The sequence below is a fragment of the Eleutherodactylus coqui genome, chromosome 11, assembly GCF_035609145.1.
Source record: "Eleutherodactylus coqui strain aEleCoq1 chromosome 11, aEleCoq1.hap1, whole genome shotgun sequence".
Taxonomy (NCBI): Eukaryota; Metazoa; Chordata; class Amphibia; order Anura; family Eleutherodactylidae; genus Eleutherodactylus; species Eleutherodactylus coqui.
Window position 1 is genome coordinate 19,215,753 of NC_089847.1, and position 20,928 is coordinate 19,236,680.

Sequence of the window (20,928 nt, forward strand, 5' to 3'; positions counted from 1 at the left end):
AGTCCATTGCTTTCAATGGAGCCAGCTGTAGCCCATAAGGGCTCACACGGGTGGGCATTGCCCATGTAATACACGCACATTTTTCACGCATGTAATACACGGTCCTAAAAGCCCATTGATTTATATCGGGTCACTCACAGCTGCGTTTTTCTCACATGTCCTAATTTGCTACATATTACGCCTCAGTATAGTCTATTAGGGCTTGACATTTGCAGAAAAAAAGCATGTGCGTGCGTATTTGCTGTGTACTGCATATTTTACGCATACAAAAAATATGCATGTAATACGTGGGACACCGATGTGAGTGAGCCCTACATATGATCATTCCCTTAAAAGGATTTTTCAGGAAAATACCAACGATGACCTATCCTCAGGGTAGGTCATCAATAGTTGATCAGCTGGGGTCTGCCGGTCAGGATCCTGATTGGGCACCTGCTGTCAGCGCCACAATCTACATAAATGCATGGATATGAACCCATTTTATCTGGGGCAGATGACTTGTGGGTAATATCATTTTCTCATCAGTGCATGACATATATGTGTTACGTGGCATTTCACAGACATCCCCACTAAAGCCTCCAGCATGTTGTAGTTGCAAAAGAACTGGGAAGCCAACTAAGTTATGCCATAGCTGGGACTTTCTCCAAGACAATCCCCATAGTACAGTGTCTTTCAGCACTTGGATTGTCCAACACAACATATAGCATTGATACTATGTGATCGTAAACAAGCAGAAGACAATCCTGAGGTCCTCGATGGTGTTACAATTAGGCTAAAGGACATGGGAAGGAATAGCCCTGGAATCACTAAGGAGTTATGGACCCCCAATGGCTCTGGACCCTCAACCACTGCATTCCACGCAAGTAACCCTTCAAGACATTTAACTTTTCATCCTCACTCAATGGCAACAAATGAGTTCCAATAGTCATAATGCACAACAAATAACTAACTGGCTAATTAGGCCTCTGTCATATTCTGCATGCACTGTATCATCAGATGGGTCAAATCTTCAAATGCTCAATCTTTAAAACGGTAGATTATTTTAAACCACAACTATATACCACACTGTATGATATTTAGAGATAGATTTCTACTGGTGGAGGCTGCCAGCACAAGACTTTGGCCATCTCTTTTACACATAGCATTTTGTAATTTGAAGGGTTAATCTGGCTTACAAAATGTATGTTCCCCGTTAGTACTTCATAGTTATTGGAGGGGAGTGCCTGATTCGTTATCTCCATATATCAGCCAGGGTCTATTTGGGGAACATGATTGGACCATTGATTTCAATAGGGATGGTGTGATGCTCCAGTTCTCCTGTGGAGGTGCTGTAGGAGATTTGAACAGGTTCCTCCACATATTACAACTGATCAGAGGTCTCAGCAGTGGATTACCCTGTGGTCAGTTAATGGGAAACTTATTTACAACTACACCAGAAGTTTTTTTTTCTATTGATCATTGATTTATTGGTTTCCATAAATCTGAATGTTGGCTTGACATATTTTTCTAATTAAATATCTATGAACATTCCCTTTAATAACAGCTGTGCAAATATGAAGCTGTCAACTTTTTATTCTCTGATAAGGTCTCCCGTGGTCCATGTGTAACAGGGTATTGCTTTATTGATGTCCTTGGTATCATTGTGAAGTATGGAGCTTTGCATATGGACGCTATACCTTTAATTAGACTACATTACTTATAGGCAACGCCTGCATCTTCCCACTCAATTCCAGGCCCAATGTGACTCTAGGCTTCAAACCATCCAGGCCATAAAGGCTTGCTGGCTTTGTCACCTATATCTGTCAACATGAAAACCCTGGTGACCCTGAGAGATTTGGGTCTAGTGCTGCAGGTCCCACCCCAGGCTACTCCAAACCAGGGGCATAGCTAAAGCCTCATGGGCCCAGGTGCAAAAAGTTATCTTGGGGCCCCCCAACGTCTCTTAACTCCTTAATGCAGAGGCATAACTTTAAGCTCCTGGGCCCCAATGCAAAACCTGTAACAGGGCCCCCAACCATGCCTTACTCATAGTACTGAGCTCCCTATATGGAGAAGAGAGGCCTTATGGGCCCCCTAAGGCTCCTGGGCCTGGGTGCAACCACATCCCCACATCCCCTATAATTATGCCAGTGCTCCAACCCCTCCGGAGCTCAAGGATTCTCTAAGAACAATACCCAATCTCCCTCCATTACATATGTGGACTCTCATTGGGTCTCAGTATGAAGTCTATTGCCATAAGTGAAACACCCAAACCCCTTTGGCGATGGTAAACTTCCATAACCTCTTATCCCTACTGCACGTTAAGTTTTTGGGACCACCATTAAAATGACTAAAGGTGGAATCCTCCTTTTAGATACTATATCTACACAATGCCACCGAAGAGTCATGTTCCTACCATTCAGAAGAAGCTGGTCCTTCAAAAAGTCTCCTTGCTGCTCAATATAGTAAATCTTCTCTTGAAATCCAGGGATGCAGTCGAAATCTCTAGCAATGGCAAAGACCAGGACCTGCAAGAAAGAGGTAGAAGCTTTATGCAGTAGCATCCAGAACGTGATAGAAATGGTACAGACAGCGGGATTGTCAGCTTTCCAGGAATCTGCCAGAAACCCCTCTCTGTTTCATCAAATGCTGCTATAAAGTGACACCGCGGGTTTCAGATATCAGTTGTCAGCCATTTTTTTTCAATATAAGAAGATATCAAAGACTTGCCGTGCTTAAGATCTATGGTGATGTGATTTCTCCCTCTGCTTCAGAAGTGAGAATTACATTTTCCTCAGCACTATTTTCGGGATGTAGGCTAATGTTCTATTCAGCTAAGCGGCTGGTGATTGTCAGGCAGAGAGATAAAATGCTATGCAAAGCAAAGAGCAGAACAATTTATGTACTAAATCAAATCTATTGGAGGCTGTACAAAAAAGCTGGTAGAGAAAAGTCCAAAAATGTTGCCCGTAATGTCAGACAGGTGTGGGACAAGTAGCTTTAATGCCCCGTTCAAATGTTTCCCATCGGCCAGTCCCCATAGAATGCCCAACTCTCAGTGCTCCTTTGCATGGTGTCCATTTCTCATTCATACCAAGAGAAAAGAGTTCATTCAATGACTGACAAGTACTCCATATTTGACATTTGGAAAGTTTTTAAGAGGTTTCAGCTCTCCAAGACGTACCATTCGCGACATATTACCAAAAAATTGAATACAGCCAAACGACTTGACCAATCTGCATTAAACCTTTCCAATCCACTGTCTGACCTCTGAAGACATTATGATTTAAGGCCGTACAGCTCCGATGTTGGAAGACGTCCGTCGGGGTTCTCTTACTGTATATCGCCAGCCTCTCTGCTGTCGGAGCCTATCCAATGTGTCACCTCATGCAGTACTGGCTTTAGCCAGCAGATAGCGCTGTTGTATAACGGCAGAAAAAGAGTAAGCCCCCTAGGAAAACCAGGATACAAATTGGATTGGAAAGGGTTAAGTCTGTACAGCTCCGATGTTGGAAGACATCCGTTGGGGTTCTCTTACTGTATATTGCCAGCCTCTCTGCTGTTGGAACCTATCCAACGTGTCACCTCATGCAGTACTGGCTTTAGTCAGCATATAGCACCATTGTATAACAGCAGAAAAAGAGTAAGCCCCCTAGGAAAACCAGGATACAAATTGCATTGGAAAGGGTTAAATTTGCCACATAGCTAAATCAGGCACTCGGAGATGTTTAGTCCGGGTTTCAGCTCTCTCTAGAACGTAGGTTCTCAACCGGTTTACAAAAAATTGGAATGCAAATATGAACCCAAACCCGGTCTAAAATAATCCAAAGTATCTGATTTACCCATGCGGTAATTTGGTGCTATAACATTTTTGGCTTCATATCAGTAGTAAATAAGGGTTTTAACCACACTCACAAGCAGTCACACGACATAGACCTGTGCAAAGCCTGGTAATTCTGCAAGTTTGACAAAAATTGGACCCCATACACACCAAGATAAACCCTAATAAAGCACATCATATTTGTATAGACCCTAAGAGGGCAGTATGAGTCTAACGGCTCTTATTTCATCCATACAGAGCAATGTCCTGCCTATGGCTAGGCAGTCTTCTATATGGTAGTCAATGATCTTTTCATAGGTAGAGTATCTAATGATCGAATGATGATCTACCAATTACTACAATCACTTAAATGAAAGAAAAAGGAACTCGGTCTAGATTCATGGGAATCCAGCTTCAAAGTAATTAGAATTTAACAGATTAGAACCCCTCTTCTCCCACCAACATCTTTACTACCATTACCATACGTTTACATCTTAGTCAGTATGGGGGCGAGCAATGGAAGATGTCAGAGGGATGAAGAGTTGGACATGTTGGAGTTCAACATGCCCAATAAACAGCCAGAGGAGTTTGGCAGTGGCTTGTTCTCTTCTAGCCATCAACACACATGCGCAATTGGCGTAGCCGAGCATATGTAGGAGGTGTAGCCAGTACAATCCAGGAGTCTACTATAGAGCTTAGACCAGAAAACAATAAAGAGACTGACATCCTCCCAGGCATGGTGAGACCAGTGAATCTGGTAACTCTCTGGGCCTGGAATGCCAAGCTTTGGGCTTGTTGCCAGGGCTGCTTGCCGGTCCCATATTACATGCTTGTGTCTGGGGAGTTGTAAGGCATAACAATTAGCTGAATGAGCCTTCAGTCAACATCTATCTATAGTGTATGTCCAACTTTACACTCAAAGGACATTAGCAAATGATCTACTATCAGCTTCACATGGGAATATCCAGTGCTTCCGGACTTCATAGGCCATATTGTGAAGGGAACCATTTTTAGGTAAGAGTTGGGGCTCTTTAGAGAATCCCTTAGTGGCCCAGTCTAACAATGACCTCAATTGTCTGAAGAACATTTTGGTCTTGGCCACAAATCAGATGTCCATCGAAGACAATAGTAGATCTATACAAGCTCAGTGTCAGCCATCACTGGTCATCAGAACCTCCAATGTTGTTCTGGTTTTTAAAGGGCCTTCGGGCAGAAAATATATATTACGCATAAAGTTCTTAATATCAAATACAGATTAATCTGAAAATAACCCAAAATGTGATAAAACCCTATTCTTATTTATGAACCTGGTGCCACCTACAGATTCCCCGGTACGCTCGATCGATCTGGGTGGCCAATATTTAGCTAGGTATTGACACACTGCGGTGAACACAACACACAAGGAGAGATTGGATGATTATTATTGTGTACCATGTTCATGTGAAAAAATGTAATTCTCTAAGAGAACTCCAAGCACATTGTCAATGAAGCCCATCAATAAGGAGCCCCATCGAGATGACCTATTAGCTGTTTCGAGATTGTGTAGATGTTACTGCTGGAAATGCCGATAGAATACAAAGTCCTATTCTTCCCTTTCCTTTGCAAATGTAGGTAATGGGAATTCCGATCCAGGGTTCTCATTCTCGCTGCCTCAATGATCTTGCATAATGACGGCAAAATATATGTAAATTATGTGTAACTTTGATGATAAGAAACGTTCAAATAGCTCGTGAGTTCTGCTCTAACAAGCAGAACAAAATTTGCCATTGCTATAAGTTTCCCCAACAAACAACACTATGGATGCGTCTAAACAACTGTCGAAAGGCATTTACTGCAAAAAAAAAGGGCATAAAGCTGTACTGATGGTGATCTGACAGCTGGTAACCCAACAGTGTGGAGAGTAGACCAAAGAAAAACATCCAGTGAAAGGGGATCCTGTGGGCATAATCAAATTGTCAATGAAAGGGGTCAAAGGAGGATGTTAAGAATCCGTCTAATAAACAGGCATTACACAGTCAAGGAAATTGCAGCCAAATATAATGCTAATGCTCCAACTATTATGGCCAAATACAGAACTCTGTTGTCCCTTACACAGATGGGCTGTCACAGCCAACAGTCGGTTCCAACGCCATCGCTGTCTAACGCAAATAGAAGGGCGAAACTCAAGTGGGAAAAGATCACAGAAATTAAATCACTGAGTGAAAAACATCGCCTGGTTAGATTAATCCAGATTTTTTTTGTACCATGCTAATGGGAGGTCATGAATTTGACGCAAGCAGTATAATTTGATGAGCCCTTCCCATCAGGCTGATGAAGGTGAATGCAATAGGAATGGAGGTGGAGTTACAGTGTGAAGCAGGGGCGTAACTATAGAGGATTCAGGGGATGTGGTTGCACCCGGGCCCAAGAGCCTTGGGGGGCCCATAAGGCCTCTCTTCTTCATATAGGGAGCCCAGTAGTATGAATAAAGCATTATAGTTGGGGGCCCAGTTCCAGGTTTTGCATTGGGGCCCAGGAGCTTCAAGTTACGCCTCTGGTGTGAAGAATGTCTTCTTGGCATACTCCATGTCTTCTCATACCTCTATATGGACACCAAGATGAATTGCTGCAGTTCTCAAGTCCAACACGCTACTAGATGGCGGTCTCTAATAAAGTAGTCTTTCAGTATAAGATTGTTATGAGATGCTATTCAGTTGGGTAACCTCAGCTTCTCTACCACTAGGTTCTTTACCAGTTACTAGGTTCTGTCAGGACAGTGTCCGGGATATGGGGGTCCCTGAGATATCCCGCAACCCCTGTCCCTGCCTACTTGCCCCCCTGGGCTAACCCCCAGGGCGACAACTGGGCGGCGGTCCCTACCCTCACTAGGGAAGCGGGACACGGGAAGACAAACAGACACTGAAGACAAACAACGGTAGAGTGGTCAGACAATCCGGGTCGGCAACAGGAGGGTGCGCAGTACAGGGGGGTCAGGCAAAAACGTAGTCAAGGTCCAAAAGCAGAGGTCAGGAAAGCCGGGGTCACAAACAGGAGTCAAAGAATACGCGGGTGCAGCTGGAAGACCAAACTAACACTGGCAAGGCCTGAGAGGAAAACACACCTATTTAAATGCTGTCAGCGCTCCCGCCCCAGAAGCTGATTGGGGCGGGGAGCCTGACAGCAGCAGGGCTAATCAGGGCGGTGCTGGGGGCACGCCCCCAGTCTAGCTGCACAGACAGTTACTAGGGAAGCCAGCCTGGTAGTCAAGTGACTAGAAGCACCAGCTGCCTCCCTAGCAACCCGGCGGCGACCAGTCTTACAGCGGCCCGGGGAGATCACAAGAACCGGGGTACCTCTGCGCCGCGCTCCTGTACCCCGGGTGGCCGGACCGGTGGTGCGGGCACGGCGGCCCCGAGAGTTGCCGGTTCTGACAGTACCCCCCCTTCTACGGGGGGACACCGGACCCCCATGGCCAGGTGCGGGCTTAAGCGGGAAAGCCCTGTGGAATGCCTGGACTAGGCGTGGCGCATGAACGTCCCTGGCAGGGACCCACGTCCTATCCTCAGGGCCAAATCCTCTCCAGTGGACCAGGTACTGCAGCACACCTCTAACCCGTCGGGCATCCACCAGCCTTTCTACTTCATACTCCAGTTCCCCCTGTACCAGAGAAGGAGGAGGCGGGTTCTGGGTGGGTAGAACTGGAGTCACATACTTCTTAAGTAAGCTTTTGTGAAACACCTTGTGGACCTTCCAGGGGTCAGGAAGTGCCAACTTATATGACACCGGGTTGATAACCTGAGAAACAGTAAATGGGCCAATGAACCGAGGAGCAAGTTTCAGGGAGGGAACCTTGAGTCTCAGATTCTTGGATGACAACAAAACTTGCTCCCCGACTACAAAAGGTGCAGAGATGGTACATCTTTTATTTGCGTATTTACGCAGTTTCTCTTGGGAACCCTGAAGGTTCTTACGAACCTGGGCCCAAACTGTGCACAGTTCCTCAGAGGATATGTCGGCGGCCGGATTGTTCGAGACCACAGGAGTGGAAAGCGAGAACCGGGGATGAAACCCATAGTTACAAAAAAAAGGTGACAATCGGGTCGACGAGTTAACATGGTTGTTGATAGCAAATTCGGCGAGAGGTAAGTAGTTGACCCACTGATACTGGTTATCAGAGACAAACAGTCGCAGATACTGGATAAGTTCTTGGTTCATTCGTTCCGTTTGTCCGTTACTCTCGGGATGGAAAGCGGAGGAGAAGGACAAATTTACGTTTAGATTTTTACAGAAGGCTCGCCAGAAGCGAGCGACGAACTGAACCCCTCTATCTGACACAATGTCCTCGGGGATCCCATGTAACCGAACAATCTCCTTGATGAACATTTCCGACAGAAGTTTGGCGTTGGGCAACTTGCAAAGCGGAACAAAATGTGACATTTTAGAGAAACGGTCTACTATTACCCAGATGACCGTATTCCCCAGCGAGGATGGCAGATCAGTAATAAAATCCATGGACAAATGGGACCATGGCCTGGACGGAATGGGCAAGGGAAGAAGAGGACCCTCAGGACGTCTCCTGAGATTCTTCCCCCTTGCGCAAACCGGGCACGCAGACACAAATCCCCGTACCTCCTTGGCCATGTGCGGCCACCAATAGAGTCTGGACACTAACTCCAGCGTACCCCTGATGCCGGGGTGTCCAGCTAGGACTGAAGCATGTGTCTCCTCTAACACTTTCAATCTCAGTGACAACGGGACAAATAATTTGCCTTCCGGAAGGGCTTCAGGAGCAGATTGTTGAGCGGCGTGAATGAGAGGTGAAAGGTCGGAGGAGACAGCAGCGAGGACCACCCCAGGGGAGAGAATGCTCTCAGGCTCCGGCTCGGCAGGTTCCGGAGAACCAAAGCTCCTAGACAGGGCATCAGCCTTGATATTCTTAGAACCGGGTCTATAGGTAACAACAAAATTGAACCGAGAGAAGAACAAGGCCCAGCGGGCTTGCCGAGCATTTAACCTCTTAGCGGAATCTAGATAGGTGAGGTTTTTATGGTCTGTGAGTACCGTGATCTGGTGATGGGCTCCTTCCAAAAAATGCCTCCACTCTTCGAAAGCCCACTTAATCGCCAGCAATTCCCGGTTGCCTATATCATAGTTCCGTTCGGTGGAAGAAAACTTCCTAGAAAAATAGGCACACGGTCTAAGGTTGGTGAGAGTGGAGGGACCTTGGGACAGTACCGCTCCCACACCAAACTCAGAGGCATCTACCTCCACCAAAAAAGGGCTGGACAGATCCGGTTGTACTAGGACAGGTGCAGAAGAGAACGCCGCCTTTAGGGTATCGAAGGCCCTCAGAGCCTCAGAAGACCAGGTCCTCACATCTGCCCCCTTTCTGGTGAGGTCCGTTAGAGGTTTGGCCACCACGGAGAAGTCTTTGATGAATTTGCGATAGTAGTTGGCGAAGCCGAGGAAGCGTTGAAGGGCTTTCAACGACCCTGGCTGGGCCCACTCCGTGATGGCTTTCACCTTTTCAGGATCCATCTGGAAGTCGCATGGCGTGATGATATACCCCAAAAATGATATCTTTTGTACCCCGAAGACACATTTCTCGAGTTTAGCAAACAGCTTGTTATGTCTGAGTCGAGCTAGTACAGTCTGAACGTGAGTATGGTGACTCGGCAAGTCGGAGGAAAAAATCAAAATGTCGTCTAGATATACAACCACGAACACCCCCATGATATCCTGAAACACTGAGTTCATGTACCCCTGAAAAATGGCGGGGGCGTTACACAATCCAAAAGGCATAACTAGGTATTCAAAATGCCCGAGGGGCGTATTGAAGGCGGTTTTCCACTCATCCCCCTCGCGAATGCGGATGAGGTTGTATGCTCCCCTGAGATCAAGTTTGGAAAACCATCGGGCACCAGCGACCTGGTTGAGGAGGTCAGGAATGAGTGGAAGAGCATACTGGTTCCGGACTGTGATTTTGTTTAGCTCTCTATAGTCAATACAGGGCCGGAGACCCCCATCCTTCTTCTCAACGAAGAAAAACCCGGCACCCACCGGGGATTCTGAGGGCCGGATGTGCCCCTTGGCCAGGCTGTCTTGGATATAGTCCCTCATGGATTCTCTCTCAGGAACCGTAACGTTATAAATGCGGCCTTTAGGAAGTTTGGCCCCAGGAATCAAGTCTATTTTACAGTCCCATTCCCTATGAGGGGGCAGAGCTTCAGATAATTGTTTGGAGAACACGTCAGAAAACTCGGAGAGGTATTCTGGTAGGGGGGTCCCCTCGCAGGTGGAGATTCCCATCTTCACCGCACAAAGGTGGTTGGCACAGCGGGGACCCCACTTTACCAGTTCCAACGTGTCCCAATTTACTACCGGGTTGTGCTCCCGGAGCCAGGGGAGGCCTAGGACGACGTCCACAGACAAATCTCTCATCACTAGAAAGGTGCAGGTTTCCACGTGTAAGGCTCCTATAGTAAACCTTACTTCAGGGGTAACCAGATTAACCACCCCTGCTTGCAATGGGGTGGAGTCCACTCCTGAAACCAGAATCGGGGTCTCTAAACGTAAAAAAACCCCGGACAGTTGAGCAACGAAATTAAAGTTAACGAAATTCGCCGCAGCCCCAGAATCAACAAAGGCTTGCCCAGTACGGTGGAAAGCATGAAATTCTAGGGTGCAAGGCAATAACATTTTGGATAACACAGGGAGTACCTTGGCTCCTAGACAGTCCTCCGGACAACTGCCTAGGAGCGGACGTTTTCCCTGCCATGGCTTCTTGGCACAGGTTGCAATGCGGTGACCCGGCTCCCCACAGTAGAAGCAGAGGTTCTTCTTCAGGCGATTTTCCCGGCGTTGCTTAGGGTTCAGGGCTCCCAGCTCCATGGCCTCGGTGGTGGGAGGTGGAAAAGTCGGGTCAGTAGAAGAAGTGGGCGTGGGGAGTGGAGTGGTCCGAGCGGCGTGTCTGGCCCTCAAACGTCGGTCAGCCCGAATAGCCAGCGACATGGCTTGCTCCAGGGTTCTTGGCTCCGGGTGGGCCACGAGTAGGTCCTTCAGACCCTCAGACAGACCGGTCAAAAATAGGTCTTTTAGGGCGGCATCATTCCACCCGGATTCTGTACAGTGCTGGCGGAATTGGGAACAGTAGTCCTCCGCCATCTTGCAACCCTGGCGCAGGGCCAGAAGCTTGGAGACTGCGTAGCCGGCACGGTCGGGTTCGTCATAAATTTGACCCAAGGCGGAAAAAAAGGCGTCAGGGGATAGTCGGGCGGGAGAGCCAGCAGGTAATGAGAAAGCCCAATTTTGGGGCTCTCCCCTCAGGCGGGTAATTACAATTCCCACTTTCTGGTATTCAGTACCAGAGGAGTGGGGGCGGAGATCAAAGTAGAGCTTGCAGCTCTCTCTAAATGCGAAAAACTGACCTCTCTCTCCGGAGAAACAATCCGGAAGCGTGGCTCGAGGTTCTGTCATTGTTCCTGGAGCGGAAGCGGGTTGCATGGGACCTGCAGCTGCCGCTTGTTCCTGTCGCTGCAAGCGGGCTGTTAGGTCCTGGGCAAGGTTCGTAAGGAACTGGACCTGGTTCGCTACAGCTGCCATGGCCTCCATCGAGGGGTTCAGAGTTGCCGGGCGGATGCAAGGGTCTGACCTTCGTTCGGCCAGTGTTACTGTCAGGACAGTGTCCGGGATATGGGGGTCCCTGAGATATCCCGCAACCCCTGTCCCTGCCTACTTGCCCCCCTGGGCTAACCCCCAGGGCGACAACTGGGCGGCGGTCCCTACCCTCACTAGGGAAGCGGGACACGGGAAGACAAACAGACACTGAAGACAAACAACGGTAGAGTGGTCAGACAATCCGGGTCGGCAACAGGAGGGTGCGCAGTACAGGGGGGTCAGGCAAAAACGTAGTCAAGGTCCAAAAGCAGAGGTCAGGAAAGCCGGGGTCACAAACAGGAGTCAAAGAATACGCGGGTGCAGCTGGAAGACCAAACTAACACTGGCAAGGCCTGAGAGGAAAACACACCTATTTAAATGCTGTCAGCGCTCCCGCCCCAGAAGCTGATTGGGGCGGGGAGCCTGACAGCAGCAGGGCTAATCAGGGCGGTGCTGGGGGCACGCCCCCAGTCTAGCTGCACAGACAGTTACTAGGGAAGCCAGCCTGGTAGTCAAGTGACTAGAAGCACCAGCTGCCTCCCTAGCAACCCGGCGGCGACCAGTCTTACAGCGGCCCGGGGAGATCACAAGAACCGGGGTACCTCTGCGCCGCGCTCCTGTACCCCGGGTGGCCGGACCGGTGGTGCGGGCACGGCGGCCCCGAGAGTTGCCGGTTCTGACAGGTTCTTTAGGTTGTCGCCTACCTTTCCCAGACCTCAGATTACCATAGTAGATCCTCCACATTCATTATATTGCACAGCCAGGTAGGGTTGCCATTCAGCGGTCTGGCCTACAACCCATGCGGGGTCAGTTTTGGTGGCCATATCAGTTGCCACCCAAGTTTCCCAGGAAGAGATATATCTGAAAAATGGCTATATAGAGCATTAACGGATTTCACCCAAGAAGTGAAGAAGCTTAGAAACTCTACTTTTGATGATTAAGACTGCCTTTGTTCTTGGTTATGTCCTTGGAAAGGTGAGTAATATGTAGAAAAACAGTTGCGCAAACCCGATAAACCAATTTAATCCCCCTTCCTTCAGATGTAATCACACTCTGTGAATATTAAGGCTTTCTATCTGCCTCTTTCCAATTCTAAACCTCCAAATGAGTTCATAGACAACGGCGGAGCGCTCGGCATTCGGAGAATTCACTGTTCACTTAACTTGAATATAAACTTAGCCTGTAAGGCAAGGTCAGACGTACACCCCCCGCCACCGCCAGACGAGACTGGGACCCGCTATACTAAGAAACATTATTGTATTAGCGGATAGAAATTTACTAGGATGAGTAATATCTGGAGATATCTGGAGATGGCATTGTACAGAAGAAAGGTCGCAGGCAACAACGCACTTGGAGGTAAGGAATGTATCTACGTATCTGCGGTGGATACAGAATTATCATCCATTATGGTTTCCATTCGCGGGAAGATTTATGCAGGAGAGGAACTACATTCTGCACAGATCTGACACTGACCTTGTAAAGTAAGAAATGAGGACATGCCTGTAGATTGATTGCAGCACTCATGCAACAGAAGCGGGATTGGAAAACCATCGGCAGATACCTGCTACGGTAGGTCACCGAAACTAATTAGAATGTCAGGAGTGCAATTATCCCCAAGACAAGGCTATGATAATGTAAAGTAATGATATACTAACACCGGCCTATAAGAATGAGCTTGTCAACAGTAATGAGAACAATCATCGATTGGGAGGAACATTGTCACCAAAACAATTAAAAACAAGGTTCAGTCTCATCAAAGATCAGGATGCGGTAAACAGCCACAAGGTACATTATAAAGAAAGAGTGTCCATGGACAAGGAATTGACTATAATAAATTGACTCCATATAGAAGGGAATATACCTATTATACTGCACCTTATAATTATCTACTGTACTGCAATACTGCCCTCTATGTGCACGGATTTGACTACTATAATATTGCCTGCTATGTATAAGAATACAACCTTTATAATAGCGAAACCCATGTGCAAGAATATAACTACTATAATACTGCCCCCTATGTACAAGAAAATAACTACTATAATACTGCCCCCTATGTACAAGAAAATAACTACTATAATACTGCCACCTATGTACAAGAATATAACTACTATAATACTGCCCCCTATGTACAAGAATATAACTACTATAATACTGCTCCTATGTACAAGAATATAACTACTATAATACTGCCCCCTATGTACAAGAATATAACTACTATAATACTGCTCCTATGTACAAGAATATAACTACTATAATACTGCCCCCTATGTACAAGAATATAACTACTATAATACTGCTCCTATGTACAAGAATATAACTACTATAATACTGCCCCCTATGTACAAGAAAATAACTACTATAATACTGCCCCCTATGTACAAGAAAATAACTACTATAATACTGCCCCCTATGTACAAGAAAATAACTACTATAATACTGCCACCTATGTACAAGAATATAACTACTATAATACTGCCTCCTATGTACAAGAATATAACTACTATAATACTGCCTCCTATGTACAAGAATATAACTACTATAATACTGCTCCTATGTACAAGAATATAACTACTATAATACTGCCCCCCATGTACAAGAATATAACTACTATAATACTGCTCCTATGTACAAGAATATAACTATTATAATACTGCTCCTATGTGCAAGAATATAACTACTATAATACTGTCCCCTATGTATGAGAATGTAACTATTATAATACTGCCCTCTATGTACAAGAATATAACTACTATAATACTGCCCCTATGTACAAGAATATAACTACTATAATACTGCCCCCTATGTACAAGAATATAACTGCTATAATACTGCCCCCTATGCACAAGAATATAACTACTATAATACTGCCCCCTATGTACAAGAATATAACTACTATAATACTGCCTCCTATGTACAAGAATATAACTACTATAATACTGCCCCTATGTACAAGAATATAACTACTATAATACTGCCCCCTATGTACAAGAATATAACTACTATAATACTGCCCCCTATGTTCAAGAATATAACTACTATAATACTGCCCCCTATGTACAAGAAAATAACTACTATAATACTGCCACCTATGTACAAGAATATAACTACTATAATACTGTCTCCTATGTAGAATATAACTACTATAATACTGCCCCTATGTACAAGAAAATAACTACTATCATACTGCTCCTATGTACAAGAATATAACTACTATAATACTGCCTCCTATGTACAAGAATATAACTACTATAATACTGCTCCCTATGTACAAGAATATAACTACTATAATACTGCCCCCTATGTACAAGAATATAACTACTATAATACTGCCCCCTATGTACAAGAATATAACTACTATAATACTGCCTCCTATGTATAAGAATATAAATACTATAATACTGCTCCTATGTACAAGAACATAACCACTATAATAATGCCCCCTATGTACAAGAATATAACTACTATAATACTGCCCCCTATGTACTAGAATATGACTACTATAAAACTGCCCCCATGTACAAGAATATAACTACTATAATACTGCCCCCTGTGTACAAGAATATAACTACTATATAACGGCCCCTATGTAGAAGAATATAACTGCTATAATACTGCTCCCTATGTACAAGAATATAACTACTATAATACTGCTCCTATGTACAAGAATATAACTACTATAATACTGCTCCCCTGTGTACAAGAATATAACTACTATAATACTGCTCCCTATGTACAAGTATATAACTACTATATAACGGCCCCTATGTACAAGAATATAACTACTATAATACTGCTCCTATGTACAAGAATATAACTACTATAATACTGCCCCCTATGTACAAGAATATAACTACTATAATACTGCCCCCTATGTACAAGAATATAACTACTATAATACTGCCCGCTATGTACAAGAATATAACTACTATAATACTGCCTCCTATGCATAAGAATATAGCTACTATAATACTGCTCCTATGTACAAGAATATAACCACTATAATACTGCCCCCTATGTACAAGAATATAACTACTATAATACTGCCCCTATGTACAAGAATATAACTACTATAATACTGCTCCTGTGTACAAGAATATAACTGCTCCTATGTGCAGGAATATATTTACTATAATACTACCCCCTGTGTGCAAGAATATAACTACTATAATAGTGCTCCTATGTACAAAAATATAACTACTATAATACTGCCTACTGTGTACAAGAATCTAACTACTATAATACTGCCCCATGTACAAGAATATAACTACTATAATACTGCCCCCTATGTACAAGAATATAACTACTATAATACTGCCCCTATATACAAGAATATAACTACTATAATACTGCCCCCTATGTACAAGAATATAACTGCTATAATACTGCCCCTATGTACAAGAATATAACTGCTATAATACTGCCCCTATGCACAAGAATATAACTGCTATAATACTGCCTCCTATGTACAAGAATATAACTACTATAATACTGCCTCCTATGTACAAGAATATAACTACTATAATACTGCCCCTATATACAAGAATATAACTACTATAATACTGCCCCCTATGTACAAGAATATAACTACTATAATACTGCTCCCTATGTACAAGAACATAACTGCTATAATACTGCCCCTATGTACAAGAATATAACTGCTACAATACTGCCCCCTATGTACAAGAATATAACTACTATAATACTGCCCCAATATACAAGAATATAACTACTATAATACTGCCCCTATATACAAGAATATAACTACTATAATACTGCCCCAATATACAAGAATATAACTACTATAATACTGCCCCCTATGTACAAGAATATAACTACTATAATACTGCCCCCTATGTACAAGAATATAACTACTATAATACTGCCCCTATATACAAGAATATAACTACTATAATACTGCCCCCTATGTACAAGAATATAACTACTATAATACTGCCCCCTATGTACAAGAATATAACTACTACAATACTGCCCCCTATGTACAAGAATATAACTACTATAATACTGCTCCTATGTACAATAATATAACTACTATAACACTGCCCCCTATGTACAAGAATATAACCACTATAATACTGCCCCTATATACAAGACTATAACTGCTATAATACTGCCTTCTAACTGATCTGTGCATATAACAAAGCCGCTCAATCATGGCTATGGTACCTTCTAAAATAAGCAAGTGACTTCCTGTAATGCTCTGTGTATTAACAAGCGAATATGTCAGACAAGCAATTTTATTATACAGCTCCACCTCCACGGTTTAATGGACTTAATGGAGCAGTAATAGATTGCAGTGACTTGTCCTGACCCCCTTATACATTAAAGGGCCCCCAAGGGAGATTTTTTACGTTCACAATCACGTTCTGATTGAGCAGTTGCCTCAGTTATTTTGTAGCGTCATATAAAGTAGCTAGTTGTCTGAGTCAATAATTAGCACATAATGGAGAAACACTGATTTCCGAAAAGAACACCTTTTTGAAGTTTTCCTGAGAGTACATTGCGTGCTCCAAGATGGAGGCTGTTGGGTTTTTTGCGTGCTGAGAAAGGATTGTATGTAATGCTACCTCGGTCTTATAATGGAGTCATATAATGAGAGGTTTGGTTAAAGGTTGAAGAGATCCTACTGGGCTAAATGGTTTTTTTAAAAATTGTTAGAATGGCTGCCTATAGGGTGGTTGGGGTTATTAGTGTTGTTATGTGCTGATTTGGTTGTTTGTAAAGTATTTGCACTCCATGCAATGAAAAGTCTTTGCTGAAGGCAAGAAGCACACTGGAGGAACTACCAGTATGACAGAGGTGATGGCTTAAAGTGGGTCTCTGGGTGGGGGAATAGGGATGGCTTAGATTGATAGTCTCTATAAATACTCAATAAGGGCGATGATGTGTTTTTCTGTAAACTGAAAGTCTGAATGGTAATGTTTCTCATTAAGGGGAGAGCCGCGAAATAGAGCACTATCAGCATGTAGGAAGCATTGGTGCTCTTAGCTGTGGTTCTCTCCACAATAACAAAACATTAAGCCTCAGACACACATTGGTGACCTCTCATCTAACCAACCAGAAACCTACTGGGCTAGCCTGTGGGCCAAATACCCTGAAATAGTTGTATGTGGCACGTAAGCATTTAACACATTGAGAAACTCCCTTTGTTACATTATTGACCCTCCACCATCCATTCATGGAGGGTCGATGAGCTTCCATGCTAACCGGAGACCTATCAGTGGTCTCTGGGCCTGCCATTGATGGTATTGTGAAAGAAAAAAAGATACACCAGAGCTGAGGAACAGGACTTCTCTTTTATTCTCTGTTCATCAGGTGAACAGTGTGTAGTTTAGGTCCTAAAGGAAGCAGCAGAGGTAATTTCTAAACCACTAGCCATAATCTTTGAAAACTCCTGGAGAACAGGAAAAGTCCCAGAAGATTGGAAAAGGGCAAATGTCCCTATCTTTAAAAAAGGGAAGAAGGTGGATCCAGGAAACTACAGGCCTGTGAGCCTGACTTCTATACCGGGAAAGATCTTGAACAAATTATTAAGCAGCATATACGCAAGTACTTGAATAAAAAAGGAGTAATTATAATTAACTAGAGCCAGCATGGGTTTGTAACAAACAAGTCATGCTAGACGAATCTAATTTCTTTGTATGACAGTATCACCGACTGGGTTGATCAGGAAAATGCGGTGGATATAGTATATCTTGACTTTTGTAAAGCATTTGACAAAGTATCTCATATCATACTTATTGAAAAAATGACCAAATATGGGATTGACAAGGCAACTGCTAGGTGGATTCACAACTGGCTGAGTGATCATACTCAAAGAGTGGTCATAAATGGCTGCACATCCAAGTGGAAGAATGTATCAAGTGGAGTACCACAAGGCTCTGTCCTAGGCCCAGTGTTGGTCAACAGTTGTATAAATGCTCTGGAGGAGGAAATTGATGGAAAACTGATCAAATGTGCAGACGACACAAAGCTAGTAGGGATAGCTAACACTAGGGAAGAGGGAGATTATTCAAAAAGATTTAGAACAGCTTGAACAGTGGGCACCGACTAACAGAATGGTATTTAACAAGGAGATAGGCAAAGTCCTACATCTGGGCCAGAAAAATAAAAAAGCACATACAGAATCGGAGGAATTGGGCGAAGCAGCAGCACATGTGAAAAGACTTGGGTATACTAATAGATCACAGACTGAACATGAGTCAACAATGTGATGCAGCAGCCAAAAAGGTTTTTTTCACAGAGGCAGACTGAAATCCTAGAGAATAAATGGGAGGGGTTCCAGACACTACTTAACACAAGCAAGTGAGCTTCGGTCATTATGGCCCGTCCTACCATCCAGGCCAGAGGCTCTGCACTATGTTTCTTATGCTTTAACACTTGTTATATCAGACTCCCTTAGACCAACATCTTTAGGTCTCGGAGCTTTGCAAGATTTGTTAAGCGATCAGTGGACCGTTTTTTCCGTTCATTCTAATCAGTCCCCTACTGTTCATCTAGGGACTGATATTTGATTGAACTTTATATGTTTATATCATTCTGGGGTTTCCTATGCTTTAACACTTGTTATATCAGACTCCTTCAGACCAACATTTTTAGGTCTTGGAGCTTTGCAAGATTTGTTAAGCGATCAGTGGACTGGCCATTTCCGTTCATTCTAATCAGCCCCCTATTGTTCATCTAGGGACTGATATTTGATTGAACCCTATAGTTTTATATCATTCTGGTTTTTTTTGGCTCAGGCATAAGCCATATAGACTTCTTCAAGTCCTGTTTCTACTGGCAATTAGCGGTTAACTTCGGACATTGAAGTTTTTGTTGCTTACGAATTGCTCAGTATCTGAGGTACCAAGAGCAAGAGTTCTACTAACTCTGGAACCATAGGGCAGTTGGCCTAGTTACTGCTATTTTTCAAACTTATTCGCAACACTTTTGGAGGCAGTATTCCTCTTATATCCCTCCATTTCATGAATCATGAGTCGTTATATGAGTCCACCTAATTCATCTGACTCATATGCATTAGGCCACCTCAATACACAAATACATGCTGCTCTTATTTTCAGAGCTTCAGGATCAAATTCAGCTCTGAGAAAGGTCACAAAAATTTCTTGCCGGCTATCATGCTCAATAAGGCTACTTCCTCAAACTAGAAACATAGTTTATTGAACAAATTGATAGATTCCTGAGGACCAGATTGGCTACATCTAAGCAGACGTCCTGTGTGGAATCTCTATCATTATCGATTTTCCCATCTAGCAAGATATCGAAAATCACTTTATGTTTGTCGCCCTAGTGTCTATTTTCTATTAAAGTTACATGTTTTAAAGTAATCCTACTGTGAAGAGCAGCTAAAAAGGCAAACACAATTCTGGGACATATTAAGGGAAGCATAGACTCTAGATCACGTGAGGTCATTATCCCCCTCTAATCTTCCTTAGTCAGACCTCATCTGGAATACTGTGTCCAGTTCTTGACTCTAATTTCAAAAAATGCATCAACAAACTGGAGAAAATTCAGAGAAGAACTACCAGGATAGTGAGTGATATACAAATCATGTCCTATGAGGAACGATTAAAGGATCTGGGAATATAGCTTGCAAAAAAGAAGGTTGAGAGGAGACTTAATAGCTGTCTACAAATATCTAAAGAGCTGTCACAGTGCAGAGGGATCAGCCCTATTCTCATCTGCACAAGGAAAGACTAGAAGCAATGGGATGAAACTGAAAGGGAGGAGACACAAATTAGATATTAGGAAAAACTTTTTGACAGTGAGGGTGATCAATTAGTGGAACAGGTTACCACGGGAGGTGGTGAGTTCTCCTTCAATGGAAGTCTTCAAACTAAGGCTGGACAGACCTCTGTCTGGGCTGATTTAGTAAATCCTGCCCTGAGCAGAGGGTTGGACCCGATGACCCTGGAGGTCCCTTCCAACTCTACCATTTTATGATTCTATCAGTCCAGTGAACAAAGTCATGTAAACTCTCTCTAAAAGGTCCTGTCAAGGCCATAAAACAAGTTACAACAGTATTTAAACTCTTAAACGGTATTGGTAATGGAACAACTATGGTACATTGGAACATGACGTATTCAGAGTAGAGTTGCCCTTTTGCACTGCCCTAACCACATTCTTCACTAGACTGGGCCTATTGGATTTATAGTAAAAAATGTTCTTTTGAGACCACAGTTAAAGCGACCCTCTTTTCCCACGACAGTATTCTGTCCAGGGATCGTAGGGGAAAAGTTATATTGCCTGCCGTCAGCCCTCTACACCATTGACCTTTGGATCCACTAGTTCTGGGATGCATTTTTTGGTGTTCCAGGATGGTTGCTGTAATCTTCTAACTAATGCTAATTATACATTGGTAATGTATTAGATTACCAATGCATTACACCTGCCCTGCTCTCTGATTAGCTAGTACTGCTCATGTGATCAGCTATTGCCAATCAGAAAGCAGCATGAAGTGTCTCAGACTA

At 43.9% G+C, this 20,928-nt stretch overlaps 1 protein-coding gene across 2 annotated transcripts in view; it reads right to left on the reverse strand.

The window, feature by feature from the left end:
- Positions 1 to 20,928, reverse strand: part of CDH13 (cadherin 13) — a 691,633-nt gene that overhangs the window by 543,846 nt on the left and 126,859 nt on the right. For both annotated transcript variants that reach the window (XM_066583672.1, XM_066583671.1), the window contains exon 2: positions 2,396 to 2,507. In XM_066583672.1, the coding sequence (XP_066439769.1) occupies positions 2,396 to 2,507 (112 nt within the window). The remainder of the gene's footprint in view (positions 1 to 2,395; positions 2,508 to 20,928) is intronic.